The sequence below is a fragment of the Penicillium citrinum genome (genome assembly GCF_028827155.1).
Source record: "Penicillium citrinum strain IBT 23319 chromosome Unknown utg000001l:1.0-4955037.0:1.0-4956770.0, whole genome shotgun sequence".
Taxonomy (NCBI): Eukaryota; Fungi; Ascomycota; class Eurotiomycetes; order Eurotiales; family Aspergillaceae; genus Penicillium; species Penicillium citrinum.
Genome location: NW_026622686.1, coordinates 4874716 through 4891604, shown reverse-complemented (window position 1 = coordinate 4891604; position 16889 = coordinate 4874716). Strand labels below are relative to the sequence as shown.

The 16889-nt window shown below is 46.5% G+C and overlaps 5 protein-coding genes across 5 annotated transcripts; 1 reads left to right on the top strand and 4 right to left on the bottom strand.

The window, feature by feature from the left end:
• Positions 1-563: 563 nt before the first annotated feature.
• On the bottom strand, positions 564-2592 carry N7469_001860 (fungal specific transcription factor domain-containing protein; the record flags this gene model as incomplete). The annotated part of the gene is given in 7 exon segments (XM_056640780.1): positions 564-795; positions 851-1068; positions 1122-1628; positions 1658-1753; positions 1767-1945; positions 2001-2391; positions 2469-2592. The coding sequence occupies 7 exon segments, from the start codon at positions 2547-2549 to the stop codon at positions 564-566; spliced, it is 1704 nt and encodes a 567-aa protein (XP_056506537.1). The 5' UTR covers positions 2550-2592.
• Positions 2593-3407: 815 nt separating this feature from the next.
• On the bottom strand, positions 3408-4727 carry N7469_001859 (putative sulfate/molybdate transporter; the record flags this gene model as incomplete). The annotated part of the gene is made up of 1 exon (XM_056640779.1): positions 3408-4727. The coding sequence occupies one exon, from the start codon at positions 4725-4727 to the stop codon at positions 3408-3410; it is 1320 nt and encodes a 439-aa protein (XP_056506536.1).
• A 787-nt stretch (positions 4728-5514) lies between these two features.
• Positions 5515-8733, top strand: N7469_001858 (phosphatase family protein; the record flags this gene model as incomplete). The annotated part of the gene is made up of 1 exon (XM_056640778.1): positions 5515-8733. The coding sequence occupies one exon, from the start codon at positions 5515-5517 to the stop codon at positions 8731-8733; it is 3219 nt and encodes a 1072-aa protein (XP_056506535.1).
• Positions 8734-9340: 607 nt separating this feature from the next.
• Positions 9341-11945, bottom strand: N7469_001857 (DUF3433 domain-containing protein; the record flags this gene model as incomplete). The annotated part of the gene is made up of 2 exons (XM_056640777.1): positions 9341-11790; positions 11897-11945. 2 exons carry the CDS (start codon positions 11943-11945, stop codon positions 9341-9343), a joined length of 2499 nt encoding a protein of 832 aa, XP_056506534.1.
• A 1211-nt stretch (positions 11946-13156) lies between these two features.
• Positions 13157-13565, bottom strand: N7469_001856 (RNA-directed RNA polymerase; the record flags this gene model as incomplete). Its single annotated transcript, XM_056640776.1, is given in 3 exon segments — positions 13157-13259; positions 13296-13475; positions 13495-13565. The coding sequence occupies 3 exon segments, from the start codon at positions 13563-13565 to the stop codon at positions 13157-13159; spliced, it is 354 nt and encodes a 117-aa protein (XP_056506533.1).
• Positions 13566-16889: the final 3324 nt, after the last annotated feature.

The following is a 16889-nucleotide window of genomic DNA, read 5'->3' as shown; positions in this document are numbered from 1 at the left end:
TCTTTAAGGTTTTTTATCAAATTGTAGCTTTGGAATAATAGGATTCAAAATCCCTTCTCATGACGGTTGACTTCCTCCAGAATAGTCAAATACAAACCGAAGAAACAAAGGGAAGGACCATTGAAAATTAGTGATTTCCTGTCTTTCAACTCCTATTTGGGTTTTACGGAGCGTCTGGCATGTCGCTCGCCTGATTAGACTTGACAAAAAGGCATGTCTTGTGGTAATGATCATTTGCTATCGTATGAGGGCGTTGGCTTGCTTGGGCATCAGGTATTGCTAGTTGACCCTAACGGATCCAAGTTACTGCTTTTCCGGTGTTATATACGATGTATCGCGGGAAGTAGACTTAGAATTAAGTCACCATTTGTTTAAGCTTTAGGTATACACGTAGCATGCTTCGAATCTTTCAGCTGAAATAGAAACTATCCATAAGTGTAATTTGCAACTGACGGAGTTGGTGCTTAAGCTGCTTCGATCTCAACATGTTGCCAAAGAATTACCAACATACTGTATCGATCAATGCTGTAGAAGGCAACAGGCTGTGAGTTTGAAGTGGTCCTTTAGACTAAAGTTGTAAACCTTTTGACCTCTTGTTTTTGGCAAGCGACTGTCATTATACTCATGACGAAACTAACTGATTTAAAGTCAATCCGCTCCTTGCTTGCGTTTTCGACATATTTACTAAGCCAGGTCACTAAAATGAGATCATCCTCGATTTCATCGTGATTGATATCTCCCGTAATGGCCAGGCATAAGATGAAAAAGGGTACAAAGTGATGGACTAATACAAGACTGAATAAGTTATAGTTAGCATGTGAGTTTCGACACTCAGTGCCACTTTACCTACCTTATTCCCCAAAATGCCGGGAGAGAAGTCCCCAGCAGTGATTGCGAAAGACGAAGCAATTTCCTGGATATTTTCACTGTTTCCGGTGGTAGAGTATGCTTGTCTTGGTTGCACTTTTTCGATTGGTTCAGAGCTATAAGTAATTTGTAACTGCTGAAAAGCATGTCGGTACAAAAATAGGTATCGAAGCGCGTCCGTGATCTTCCGAGCAGCTCCTCCTGTGAGATTTCAGCAAACAATACTTCAATTGTACGATTAAAACATGTCTTACCAGATGCCAATTGGACAGAATAGAATGCAGCTCCTCGATATAACCTTCAACTACTGCATCATGGGATGCAGGGTCCAAAGTAGATTGAAAGTCGATCCAATCCAAGAACTTCATCGACAGCAAAGCAATTCGCATGGAGACCAGGAAATGGATTTGGATCAAATGGAAAGATTCATCATCAATACCATTGATTGTTAGATCGGGGAAATTCACTTTCCAGCATCCTTTTGTGATGAGATTCGGCTTTCGGAATGCCAAACGGAAAAAACAATCAGTTCGAAATAAATGCCAAAATACGAATCTTTTTTGATTTTTGTCGGTTTCGGTATCATCGGCAATGGTGTTCTGCACAGAAGGCGACAAACTTCGATCTTCTCCTTGATCAGTATCAACAGAGAAATATCCTAGAGTCCTAGCAATTCTGCAAGCAAGGCCGAGCATCTCCCAAGAAAGATCACAGTCGCAACCTTCAAGTGCCACCGATATCTGGAAATTTGTCAGATGGGTCTATTCAATTTGGATATTCAAAGTTTTACTTGCCATAAGAAACGCCGCGAAGAAATTGGCTGGGTTATTTTGAATCGTTTCCAACCAGCCACGCATAAGAGCTCGGCAAGCTCGGTAGAGATTTCCTATGGAGCAAACTATCCCTGGCTGACATTCAGGATCCAGTAAGATCCCTTGAACAAGCACGGCGTGGTAAATTATCTGGGACGTGTAGTCCAGTTGAACATGTGGATTATTCTTCAAATCAGGAATGGAAATCAGGAAGCTCTCCTCCACAGGAATTGTGAACCCCTTGAATCGACAAGACTCATAATAATCTAGAAATTACTTGAGTCAATAGCCACGGGCAGAGTTGAAAAGTGAAATACTTACTGCGTATAAGCCTATTAGCCTGTTCTTTTGGTATTGTTGGGGCCACTGGCAAATTGTTAAAAGCTGCCTCGGGCAAATATTCAATCTGTTCCAGTGCGGCTAAAACAGCTTTGACGCAACCTTCATTTTGAAAATAGCGCGACTCGATCATTTCTAGGTGGCTGAAGACATTGAACGAGAGTTTGCATCGATTTTGTATACTCTCTATGCAATTCAGATCATTCCCTCTCACGATCGGAGAGACATCGATTGAGGGTTTCGCAGATGTATTTCCGCTGATCTCTAAAACGACTGAAGCAGCTGATTTTGAATCTAGCAGTTGTTTATCACGATTTGCAACTTTCTCGATGGCACAAACAGCCTCCAGGCGTTCAAGACGGCGAATGGCGTCCTAAAGGACGATCTCATTTTCGATATCTTTCCTGTGATCGATTTCCTATGGTCATCTGTCCGTTAAAAGCCAGGGACTCCAAAAGGGTTGCTTGCACATATATACTCTATTTTTTGATCGTGGTTTGCGAGATCTGTATAAACACTCGGCTTCAACATATTCACAATTTTCGCATCGAGGAACAGCTCGATTGCATCGGATCTAGCAATCTATTAGGTCTGTTCAATGGCGACACTTCAATCGCGAAGTTTTTTACCTTTTTAGATTCGCAGCGACCGCACTAAAAATTATATCAGGATTGTGTATTTGTTCTGACCTTGAAGAACTTACAGCAATTCTTTTCGTTCCGTATTGGCTACTCATCCTCCTGTATCTCTTGTCGTTTAGGGCTAGAAGAAGGTGTCATGCAGAAAAAGGGTAAGGATCCCAAAACTGAGTAGCAGTCCGAGAGTCCGTGGAGCAGTTGCATTGATACCTACGCTAATGGTCATGATTGGCTGGAGGTTCAAAATCCCCGAAAGTCCGTGGAAAAGTCCGGGAGAAATTTCTAAATTTATATTGGTTGTCATAATTGGGTGGAGCTTCTGAAATCCCGAGAGTTCTGGTGAGCTGGGTCATTTGATAGTCCAAATCTAAGAATTTAGGAGGGAATATAATACCTCTGTGTAGTATAATATATTATACAGTAAATACATAGTATGTATAAGGCATTCAAAACAGTTTCGATTTCCCGCAAATTCCCTCTTAATGACACCAAACACTGTAAATGGGACGTAATGCAATCTTCCAGAAAATCCACTTCTCATGAATGCACAAATGTATTCTCCAGACTCGATTCTTGGTCCGCGAGCTAACATAGGATGATGACCCATTATGTATCGGGGAGACCATTTATTGACTCGGTGCCTAATTTTCGATCTACAGCTAGGAGACTGCAGTGTACAGGCTCCCTAGAAGAGACAATCCCTTTGCCAGCTAGGAGAAATAGCGATAATAGACATCGGCCAAACTGTTCCTTAGGCAAGTCGGAGACGCCCTTGAGACAAATAGTTGCGGCCCTTGTCCCATAATTCGGGAATACTGTAGGCCCAATAAGCCATTAAACCAGCAAGAAATCCGATGGCATCATTTTTGAATCCAAGAAGTCCACCGACTGTGACCATCATTACTGTCCAGCGGCGTTTGCGCTCTTCGTCAGTCAGAACAGGTCCTAGATGCTGATCTTCATTTCCCAGTACACCTCCTCCGGCCTGGCCAAGATCCCGAGCACCGGAAGTGTTCAGGCTTTCCCCCACCATGACCAATTCAAGGCCAGCTGCAATCACCATGATGCCAAGGAATGCACCAGGAAATTGCTTGAGGAGATCGACCAAAGTCTCACCAAAGAACAAGCCTATAGCCAATTTGAGAACCCCCAGGAAAATTACACTTGCACCGGAACGTGCGCCAAAATAGTACTGAGCAGCAAGACCACCCGATCCATGACAGACCGGCATAGCGCCGAACCAACAGCCCAGGAGGTTCATTCCAGCAACGCTGAGCCCAATATGGGTAATAGATAGAGTGCGAACATCGGAATGGAACAAATCATGGGCCAAATGAACAACTGCGACAATTGAGTTGAGTGTGGTAAGAGGAATCTGTCCAATACCAGCATCGATCGCACCTACATGCCATTGATGGGGACTCGGCACAGTCAACCACGGGTGCCAGATATGAAAATAGGGCAAATGCATTGTCACGGCGCTCCTGATAATGGCGAAGACTAGTCCGAGCACTAGAACGACCAGCGCGTATGGTACCTTCCGATATACATTCGTAATTGCCAGAAAGACAAAGGCGGCAATAGCCCAGATGCGGTTGTCCGCCCATGAAGGGCTAATCCATCCAAGAGGCCGAAGTATAGTCCCACAGGCCGAGATGACGAGAGATAGACCAGCACCAACCTGGATTCCCTTAATGACTGGAATTGGAATGACATTCGAAAACCAACGCAATAATCCAGTGAGACTGAAAATGAGAATACAGGTACCCACAAAGATACCCGCGGCTGCGACAGAACCAGGTGAGAAGGTCCGGGCTATGGCGACAGCTGCGATGGCTTTCATCGGCTGCACTGGTAATGGAATACCGAAGAACAACCCAGTGAGGATATTATAAACACCTGAAAAGACCAAAGTACTTCCCAGTGACACTGTACCGTTAGCGGCCAGAGCAATAGCGATAGGAAGAAAAGTCCCGAGGTCACCTAATGAACCCGAGATTTCCGAGACATAATGATGTCGGAAGGTGTGAATATTATAACGAGAAATCTCTCGTAGAGAAGACGCAGTCATGATAACAATTCCTGCTGTGGTACACGACTGTGACCTGAAATCACTAGAAAATCGAGGAAATATCAATCTGATGGCTGGTAGTCGTTGTATATTACAATCAGGAACTCCACCACATCAACCCCGCAGAGCAAACATCCGCACTCGCCCGCAATCTGAACTACTGGGTTAAACCTGGTTTCACAAAATGTTCATCAGACTAATAAAAAAGGCCGCTGGAATATCCTCCAGTCCTGGAATGGCAAAGTCGGTTGTTTTGTTAATGTTTCTGTAGTTGTCGGGCAGCAAACAAGTTGATTTTCTCATATAATGACAGTCGTGCCTGATTACTGCCTGGTGAAACAGGCATCAATAGTCAAGCGGAAGAATAGTATTTCCGTTTCAAACCAAGCAAACATTGTAAACAGGACGAAAGGGACAAACAAGACAAACAAAACCGATGACGCTGTTCCTGCCTGAGGCTTCCAAATGCTGTCGGCTGTTCCTCCGAACGCCGCAAGGCCAACTTCCGCGGCGATTAGTTCTAACCAACATATTAAACATTCATTGGAAGCGGTTGTCTCATTGAAGTCCTGTTGGATCCGGCTTCGTGATTGTCTGTTGCTGATGTTGCAGTATATCGACTCGAATAATCCCCGATATCCGCGACATCCATTGGATAGTGTACGCACTTCAGCTTCTCTGTCGCGACGATCCTTCTCATTTGGTGGGGTGCTATGAGCATACAATTTCTAGCGCCTTTTGATATCGACCTTTGCTTGGTTTCTCGATTAACAAATCCTTGTTCGGCATGCCGGACAGCGATAGGCGGGAGGCATCAAGCGCCGCGACGGAGCCCCAAGATCACGCAGTTGGTGTGGAGGAGATTGAGAACCCGGGCTTTGACATAATTTCGCTTTCTCGAGCAGTGAAAGCCCGAAAGGCAGAATACACCCAACGCCGGACTGTGCGGGTCAAGGTTGGAACGTGGAATGTGGCTGGCATCTCCAACACCGAGCATGATATTGGTAAATGGTTCGTCAATGGCCAGGGCGTATGTGAGAGGTTTTCGGGCTTGAAAGGAACACAATTTGAACAAGCCACTTCCAAGAGTGATTCGAAACCGACAACCGAAGAGTCGAATCAAGATCAACCCTTTCAATACAGCCCTGAAGAGGTGGATCTATATGTACTCGGATTGCAAGAGGTTGTTGACATTTCCTCTGCCACTGGGGCATTTTTCACTGACCCTGGCCCCTCGAAACGGTGGAAGGATGCCGTGCACGGAGCATTGCCACCGGGATACGAGTTAGTCGAGGATGTCCAACTGACCGGTTTATTATTACTTATCTACGCATCGCCAGCAATTGCAGATAGCATTTCAGCGATAAGCAGTACATCCGTTGGAACAGGTCTGATGGGATATATGGGTAATAAAGGTGGCGTTGCGACTCGCTTAGTTCTCGGCGAAACAACTCGTTTGGTTTTCGTCAATTCACACTTGGCTGCCGGCTCCGATAAAGGCAGTCTAGAACGGCGTAATTGGGATGCCTCTCAGATCTCATCCCGGGCCAAGTTCGAACCTATCGATCCAGAGGCAAAGGCACAACAGACGGCTGATAACCTCGGCGACGAGGATTTTACCTTTTGGTTTGGGGACCTGAATTACAGGCTGGATGATATACCCGGTGATGATGTACGACAGGTCCTTGCGCGCCATACGCTTAATGAATATGACTCTTTGCGCCTGGAAAAGAAACAGACGAGAAGTCGTCGACCTTCATTTACCGGGTCCGAAGGAAGTTCATCGTCATCATCTTCTAACCTGGATGACGAGAGACTCGAGCCTGTGACAGACGAGGAAATCGATCCACACAATGACCCTGCATCCTTACAAACAACTATATCATCTCTGATAGTCCACGACCAACTTCGTATTCAACAGAGAAAGGGGACAGCGTTCCATGAGGGGTGGCGTGAGGGTCGGATCACATTTTTGCCAACATATAAGTACGATGTCGGAAGTGTGGCAACGTTCGACTCAAGCGAGAAGCATCGTGGGCCAAGTTGGTGTGATCGCATTTTGTATCGTTCACGGCGGGATAAGATCAAGCACGAGCAGCTTGATCGTGAAGCCGAAGAAGCTCGCAAGCGGGATAAAGAGATGCAAGCGCGCGGCTTGGACAAAGCTGTCGCGGATGACAATGTTTTATTTGATTATGACCCCGAGGTTGATGGTATGGATGGCAGCGCCGAAACAGAAGACTATAATTCAGAAGGAGAAATGGACGAAGATGCTTCAGTTTCGTCCGATGATTCCTCGCCGGACCCGATTTTATTGAACCATTATATCTCCCATCAAGGAGTTCTTTCCTCGGATCACAAACCTTTAGATGCCATGTTCACACTGACATTCGATGCTGTCAACGCAAATTTGAAAGCTAAGATCCACCAAGACGTTGTCCGTGAGATCGACAAAGCTGAGAATGAAGCCCGACCTGGTTTGACTGTGGTCGTGGATACCCATCATGATGAGAAACGCGTACATACAGATCCAGATACTGTGGATTTCGGCGATGTTCCTTTCGACGTACCTATTCATCGAACCCTCACCATTGCAAATACCAGTGGCACCGAGGCCAATTTCACGTTTGCTGAAAAAACAAGCTTTCATGATGATCCAAAAGTCGAATCTTCGGATTGGCTTGACGTTCGAGTTGAAAGAGCGAATGACTGCCAGCATGAGCAATCGACTACCCCGGTTAGCAGCCACACTTTGCTTCCTGGGGAGGTTGCTAATGTCGATGTCACTGTTCACGTTCGCTGCATCGAGCATGTTCGTCTCTTGAACCTCAAAAAGGTCAAACTGGAGGATATCCTGGTTCTTCATGTAGATCACGGTCGAGATCATTTTATCTCTGTCTGTGGGAACTGGTTACCAACATGCTTTGGTTGCAGCGTTGATGAGCTCACACGAATGCCGGAGGCTGGTGCCCGCAGCCTTGCAAGTGTTGACAAGCCATTTGCTTCAAAGACGAACTCAGAGGTCCGATTGTCTGCACCCCGAGAACTTTTCCGTCTCACAGAGGCGATATCCGAGTTGACAGAGCGTGCTGTAGCAGAATGGAGCATGACAAATGGTGAAACAGGCGAAGAGGCCCCTTGGATGAAACAGCCGGCCGGAAACGCCTGGCCGTTCCAACCAGAAACGTGGACTCTAAAAGATCCTCTGGAGCGTGCCTCACATTTGCAATCAATTCGAGAATCTCTTGACACCAATGGATCATTTGGGGCTATCTTTGCCCCCGAAGTACCTTCCATTCATCGCCTGGAGACTCTCGCTCAAACTTTGCTCTCATTCTTGAACTCCCTTAGCGACGGCATCATTACTGCTGAAGTTTGGCAAGAAATGGAACAACAGATGATTGTACGAGAAAAATCCAAGGCTATGCCACTAACTTGGGAGGGAACTCAAGCCTGGGTCTTGGAGAGCCTGGCCTATTCTCCGGCCCACAGTGTTTCCTTCACTTTTGTCACTTTCATGCTTGCTCGGATCGCGAACGAGGTCGCCCCGGTGCCCTCTACAGCACAGCCATCACTCGAGAAATCCACAACGAAATCCAACACGCATGAGGATGATCATATCCATGAGGGAGATATGCACGACTACCAGGAACGAGAATCAGCTGAGACTAAGACACCACTGACCCCCACCCCAGCCTCTGCTGCTGCTTTCATATCCGGTGGGAGTTTTCGTCGCAAAAACCGGCCGGTAACTTCATCTACTGGTTCTGACCCAGCGAGTAGTAGTAAGAGTAAAGGTCATCCAGCAGTAGAAGCAGCAGCACGTCGACAATCTGTCGAGTCGTCGCTAACGTCTATTTTCGCCCGGGTACTTATATCAGCCTCGGTGCCCACCCCGGCGAAGGACAAAGAGAGACGTGCCTCCGATGACCGGAAATGCAGCATTATTGAACCATTCTTGAAAATGATTGGCGTTGATGATCGCGGCCCATCTGGGGGTCGTTGATGCCGCGGGAACAACCCGATGAAGGAATTTATGATCGATTAATTCGTCCTTGCTAGTAATACTACAGATAGAGGATCTTTGTACTACTAGGCTGGCACCAAAAGTGCTAATAGAAGAAAAACTTATATTGATCTTTTCATCTGGGTTGGTACGTCACGCGTACTACTATTATAACGGAACGAAGGCCCGCTTGAGCCCTTGGCCAAGAACGTACTTAGCTTAAAGTTGAATAGATTGACATAAGATGTGCGTATCATCATTATTATAGACAATTCTTATAGCGCTCAAAGACCAAAAAAGGAAGTGCTAATACAAATAACAAAGTGCTCCTGAAAATGCTATAAAACAGAGCTTGGATGCGAAGGTGATGCCATAGTCAAACTGATATCCCAGCGAGAATCACAGAGGGAAGATCGAAACAATAACGTCAAACTGAAGCAAGAAAGTGTCGGCAAACCGAAGGCAGAACAAGGATGCGAGGTTGGTGATAAGATGCAACGCTTTGAAACAGTGTGTATATCGTAAAGCCATAAATATGTGAAAAGCGAATTGCGAAGCATTAAACATACTATCTTTCGGTAATACCGGTAAGGTATCAATGGAGCTTTTATTTCATCGTCCCGGTCGTAATTAGCATATCGGTTCGACCTGGTCGATGGAAACGATCAATACCCAGATGCTCTTTGCCATCACGACCAACATATATTCCAAAGCCATACATCGGCAGCAGACGCTCAGATGGTGGTGCGACGATGAGCCTTGTGACGAGGTCTGTCTTGCTTCGGGGTTCCCGTAGTAGTTTATCGGCAAGCAAGGGAGACTGGTAAAGGTAGCTCATCAAATCCGAGAGAGTTGTGATATCGTGGGGAAGATATCGGCGTCTGCCAGGCCAGATAGCGAGGAAAGAGATGGCATAAACGGCACAGAAAGCAATCAAAGCATAGAATGCAGGCATAAGAGCGGAAATACGAATATCTTGGTGAGATGGGTACCAGAGCCCCATGAAAATACCTCCTGCGAGAATGGGAATGGCGAGGGACATCATGCTGACCAGGGAGACCCATGCAACTTTGTAATGACGGTTGATTATGGCCTGCATGGTCACCTGGAAAGGCAGGGAAGCAGGATAAGAGAGAAGTATAGACTTCTCGGCTGAGGCTCCATCTGGAGAAGAAAGCTCGACGAATGGCTGGAGGCTTCGCAAGTATAGATCGATCGGTTGCCATGCAAGGAAGAGAAAGTTGCCGATCAATGCAGGAATGAAGCTGTACAGGAAGTTGGAGGAGGAGAAGGCACTGACAGATGGCAGTGTGGGTAATTTTGGATGGAAGCCGTCTTGGATACCGTGATTGATGAAACTGACCGCCACGAATGCGATGAACAGAGCGAAAATGATGATGGTCCAGATGACAATAGTGATCTTTCGAAGGAACCATGGAGTCCATCGGTAGCGAGTAAATGGGGAATAGAGATGATGGTCAAATGGGTCGTTGGCAAATGCACCATGATGCTCAAGATCAAAACAAACTTTGGCAAGCCCGTGGGGCTGCTTCTCTTTGCTCTTTTCGGTCTGGTGCAAAGAAGGAGTTCGAATAGGCGCATCAGCTTCTCCGATACCATAGAATATCTCGGGTTTCATCGACAACTTCCAGTAACCAAGTCGGAGAACGCGAGGATCAAGAGATTCTTTGACAGATGGTACCGTCTCGGAATGTTCATAATCATGCAGGATGTTAGATCTCTGGATAATTGAGATGAGATCTGCGAGACAAATGGGATCCCACATCAATCCTGTAGAGCCTTGGAGGAAGCGAACCACAAGTAACAGCAGACCGAGAACTAGAAGACCGTAACCTGCCACGAGAGTCCATCCAATAGGTTGAACAGAAGCCCATCTCCAGACCCCTTGGCCCTCGATCAGATAGTACTTGGCCTGGAATAGGCAGCTTATCAGAGGGATAGAAAAGAAGTTGGAGAGCCATATGGCAAAGAGTGAGAACCCGAACAATGGCTCGCCGTATCGAAAATGTGTAGTATCAGGAAAGACGAAATTGCGCGAGAGGATGGGTAGACCCTGCAAGACATAACCGCGTTTACGCTGGGCTGCCATCATGGCAAACGGCGCAATTCGATAAATTGCAGATTGAACAATGAAGTTCATCACAATGATTACTGACGCCAGCATCTGAGGCAGAAACTGCATCACAAAATACCGCGAATCGCCTTGACCCGTATAAGACCAAATTCCATCGTATTTCTGAGACCAGACGTTGCAAAACACAATGCCGACAATCATCAGTAGACCGCAAAAGATGATGGCAAGGAGGGTTAATGGCCGGAGTGCAACAGGAAGATAGTCAAGGGCAGGATATAAGAGATCATCCTCAGGCGGATCGACGGCAACAAACGACTCTGGATCTACTGAATCCGGCCTTTGGGGTAGAGCTTGCGGTGATGGGGATTTGTATTTTGGGCGTTCAGGAACAAGACTTGTGTTTTTTGTATGGCGAATCGGGGTTCTGGCGCGAGTGAAATACCCCAGTCCTTCATCCCACAATAGTCTGTCGGTGGGATAGTCACTATCTCTGGTAGATATAGAATCTTGTCTCCTCGGCCCATGGACTTGCTCGTCGCGAGTCAGTTGATCTATGGCAAATCGTACATATGGCGAATCATCGAGGCCGGGTGTTGGTGCTGGGCCAGCATAATCACTAGGGACATGTCGAACAGTCTCATTCGATTTGGGACTAATACGCGCGACTTTGTCTTCGCCAAATCGCACTGTACTAGCAGTACCTGGACGAGGGGATCCTAGATCTCCTATATCGGTTTGATGGGCTTCACCTGGTTGAGGCATGGTTACAGTTTGAGGTTGTTGGCCACTTGGGACTGTTGGTGAAGATGCCTGAGAAGATGGCTGGGAACCGGGTGTTGCAAATCGCATTGCTGTGACTTGACTATCAGGACTTGAGGCTTCTTTTTCCGATAAGGAATAATAGTCGTCTGATGCGGCGGCAGATTGTCGTGATTCTGTTCGGTATAATTGAGGTTTACTTGCTGCACCACCGTCAGAACCAATCATAGCTTTATGAATAAAAAGAGGATTTCTAAACCAATCCTCGGAGTTTTCGAAGATGCTATATATGAACAGAATCCAACTTACTATTGACGTTTCGAAGGCTGAAGTTTCGTGGTATAGATGGGTTGGACATGACGATCTTGGAATGCAGGTTGTGAACCACAGGCGAGGGGAATTAGTCGAGAAGCATTCCACAAGCTGGCTTTGGAACTTGCGGAGTCACTGGGAGATGGAGAAACCCAACATTGCAACTTGGTGGGCTTTTCTTTGGATTTGATACTGTCTGATGCTGTCGGTGAGCAACTCCCAGCCTCCCCCAGCCACCACGGCCCAAGTCAAAAAGAACCAGACCAATAGAAGGGACTAAGACAAGGAGGTTGTCAAGCTAGACAGATTAATTCTGTGAATCATCCAATAATCCTCGGAATGAAATTAAAATAGAATTAAATATAGAAAAAAAAAGAGTTGGCGATCAACAATCGCGCCCGTCGGGCCAACCATGGATGCCCGGAAGCTTGGCCCTAAACAGTCCTAAAAGGCCCAAAGTTGATGAATCGCCCAATGATTAATTATTCTTCAGTACGAATTATTTAGCATGAATGAAAATAGTGGAATAGAATTAAGATCAGGACAAGAATGAGACAGGATTGCTCTGGGTGTAGAAAATTGGGTAGACCAACAAAATCCCATCATTACGTAGCAGATCATCCTAGTTTCTTCGAGATCTCTTGATTCAAGAATAGAATTTTCTGATAATTGTAGACCAGCATAGTATCCCGAGAGATAAAGGTAGGGTTTGCTGACAATTATTGGCGGGGGTCTCAGAAGTTCCAATGTATAGTGATACGCTCCAACATCGATTTCTATCCCTTGCGGGCGACATTGGATCGAACGGGGCTGGTTGTACCTAGACGATAAAATATTGGTTTGGGTTTCGAAAACATGAGGCTGTGCGCTCGTTGTGTACCCAAAGACAACTAATGACAAGCATCTGCGAGTCAGAGTAACCTGAAGTCTTATTGGTACAGATTACACGATGCCTATACATGTAGAGAGAATTGGAGCATCGCCCTAGAAGCCGACTACCCTAATCTGTGGGGGTTGGCTGGCCTACAATACATGTTTCAATGCATTTTGTCGTGGGATTCCAAGGGGGTCTAATGCTTCAGTAGTCTGTCGGATGGTTGAAGAGTACAGTAACGCAATCATTTTATTGATCCTCTTGTGAAGAAATAATTGCCTGCTCATCGGCATCATGCAATTAGTTATGATTTACATGTCGCTGTAACTAGGGGCTAGTCCGCTATTGTATCATTATTCAATGTTTCCTCCATCCTCGAAATCTTAATTCAATCCCCCTTCCGTCCCGAGCATGAGAGCCTCGATAGCTTCCTCGCCATCATATTTATCAGTCTTCGTCTTCACCGGAGAGCCCGGCATCCGTGAGCTGGGTTACTATCTTTTAATTCATTCGATAACATACAAGAATGTCGTTTGTCGCAGTGCCTGTTGTGACAGTCTCCCTTTCAACTTGCATAAAACCTCCCCGAATGCATGGAAGATAAAACTAGAACGAGGATGCATCACATAGGCATATGATGCGACAAGGCGGCGCCATTCCCCCCGACTATTCCATGTGTGAAGTAGCGGATGAAAACCCGAGCTAGGGGGGCCTTAAAGACGCTGCCGACTCGATTGCATGTCGAGCTTCAGTGGGAATCCCTCTGGGACATTGCGAAAGGCCCTTTTCCATTGCTGGCTCAGCTGGTCAAATCTAGAAGAATTTTCTGGAGCTCGCCATCTTTCTTATTGGCAATACATGCAGCATCCCAGGCTTGTTTGCTTGGCCGGGCCAAGTCTTCATCAATCAAGTAACTTCCTTGTCCTCGGGGAATTCTCGTTCCAGTTTCTCCCGAATGCTGTGTGCATGACCCTTTCCCACTTCAAGTTTGAGATAGTCAGTAATGTTACTGGCCTTGGGGATTCGGCCAGGCCAACGATATGCGGGTAGCAGTTTTTGTCTCGGGCTAGTTTTCTTGCGATATGCTTGGCATGCCTTTTCAGAGAGATGTAAACCACCCTTGTGACCGTCGACAAGATAACTGAGGAGACTGGCAAGCTCTATGGCTTTAGGGATGCTGGTGGATTCATTATAGGCAACCTTTTCGTGCCGAACGGTGCAGCTCCCAATGCCGGATGTGGTAAGATTAAATTCGAACGTGGATCACAAAAATACATCAGTTGAGCTAAACTTTCTTATCGGTAACGAATGCCTGGTAAGTCTGAAATGCTCAGCTCCGAACTCGACCTGTGGGAGATCAGAGTTCTGGAAATTCTGGACGATGTGCTGGTCCCAGCAGATCCAAGGAGTATCACCATCATAGTCGCCACCTGACAGCATATGAGCAAGTTTAATGCTTCCTTTTCTCGGGAACACTATGATGTCCTGAAAATTGCGAATTTCGGACTTCTACACTGCCTTTCGTCGTTGAATATCCGAAGGTACATGGGCAGGTAAACGGCCAACCAGGATATCCAGTCCCTCGAGCCGCGTATCTTCAAATTGCCGATCCGGGTCATTCAAACGTGTTGAGAAGCCAAAATGTACCTCATCAGGCTCTAGAATATCCTAGGATCCGCTATGCAATACGCATATGTCGATAAAGGAACATGGATCCGAAGCTCGTCGACATGTCGTTCTAGCAGCCAACACATGAGTTGTCCAAGCTGTTTTCGTGAAGGCCAAAAGGTCTGAGGCACAAAATCAGACTCGGACAATCGGACAATAAACTCGGTTTCGTTCATTACCCACTGCTCTAGCTGTCGCAGCTTACTGCTTCCATCGTTACCAGGTGGTCTGACTTCTTGAATCAGACTCCGACGAATCCTATGGTTGTTTGATCGGACTACGCGCTTGGAAACTTTGTAAAGTTCGTCAATACCATCGCAGGTCAGCTTGGCGAGGTATTATTCGATATTTCCACCTTATTGAAGAATTGCAAGAAGCTGAATATTAAGATCCACCAAGTGTAAAGGTTTCGCCCAATTCGCAACTTCGAATGTCAGCTGCTCCGGATCGAATGTCTCATCCAGATTTTGCGGGTGAGGATGGACCTTCAATTGCGAGTCTGATATTTGCAACCAAACATCGTCTCCAGCTCTAAAGCTGCGAATGCTAGATTTATGGCGATCAACCATCCATAACCCCTTCGCACCAGTAATTCGAGCCTGAAAACAACTAGGAGTCGGTCTAGTAATGCCGATGCTATCACAAATACACAAGGCCAGTGCACGCGACATCAAAGCGCTACCATCATTCATAACCATTTCCAGTTTCGTGGGTCTCGGAGTCGCACTATTTGTGTCGGTCGTAGTACAACAGACGCGGTGATTTTTGACAATCCAAGTGAGAGTCGTTGAAATAGCTTACAGTTGCTCTGTTGGGAATTCGCCTGTTGTGGCATATGCCATTCCAACAGGCTGCCAATCATTATCGGAGTATGCGTCCTACTTGTTTGAAGAGCTGGCGAAATGATTGGAATCTCGTGATTGCATCCATGTCAAAAATCCAGTCCATCAGTTGCCAAGAATTCGATTCGAAATCGTGGTTCTGCCTTGACTTCTTCGACATAGAATGCTCGCCATGTCCGTCCCAGGCAATGGTGGTCATTCCCAGTAAGACATTGGGCGATCGCTTCTCGAAAAGCCGATGGACATTCGATATAGCTAAGATGGGGTGGTGGACGAGAGGGTGCTGGAATGGTCACAGTTTAAAAGCGGTCCGAACCAAATCGTCGATGAAAACGACAGGTTTTCTCGATCTTGAGAGGATTCAGCTAGATACCTGGCTCTCCTGGAGAACACCAGTTGAATCCCCCGGTCAAAGTTACGACTTCTGAAGGTGTATCAGTCTTGAAGTCGCGCAGTGCATGATCCCATGCTCGACGTGAGCTTCGTTCAGGCAATGATCGATCGTGTCGTTGATTGTGCTGTTGTACCCACGCCCAGAAGTCTTCCTGTGATCTCTACGACGCGACATCTCCTCTATAAGCACGTTCGAGTGGAATATTCCAAGTTCTGCCATATCGCTCGAATTCGTATCGATATCGCAGAGGTAGCTTGCCAGGGAACGGATGAACAAGAGTAAACGGGCCACATTCTACTAACTCTTTCATGATTCTATCTTGAATTGTGACCCCATGCGAACTGGTCCCATCTATGTCAAGAGTCTTCTCTGTCAAAAGGCGCACGATTGAATCCGCGTAAGTCGATTGCGTCCCATCGTTCTTGGTGATTTCCGTATCGAAAAAATGAAGAAAAGTGGAACGCTCTGGGACAATCGAATCGGATGAGGCTGACACAGAGGAGAAACTCATGTCGATAGATTCACGAAGAGGTTCCTGAGCTTATTTCAATTGCTGCAGCTATGGAATTCCATTATTCGGGTGAAACAGTCGACTTGATTAAACAGCACCAAAATCACTTGATTGAAGCCCGTCGAGGAGATCTGACCAGCTGGTTGATTCCCAATCTCGATCTCCATGAGAATCCGACTTGGATGGAGAATTTGCCGCCATGTGGAATTATTCATCTTCCATCTGCATCTTATTTTCATCGCAATGTCTTCGTTTCCATGGTGACAGCGATGGTGATAGCATCGACACATCCACGTCTTCCACTTCGTGACTGTGCGAATTTATCCAAGGCTGGTCCGGACTGCCCCTTGATGATAGATACACATCATCCTCAATCCCACGCAGGAGAAATCTCATCCGGTCATCTTTGTCGCGGTCGCTTAGGTAGACAGGGGTTGGTTGACCTGCGATCCAATCTTCAAGGCTATTGGGGGCTCGTCGGAGTTGATTTTGATCTTTCAAATATAGAAATCGAAGGCGGGAAAAGCATCGCCACCGAAGAGATGATTTTATGCGCACGGTCGAGGGGGAATGGAGACCCTGAGGGGGGATATTCAAGTTAAACTGACCATTCAGACCAACAATGAAGCGCGACAGGTCATTTCGCGGGCGATAGGGGGTTGTGGCGAGCATTTCCAGGGCGATTCACGCTGTCAGTCTGT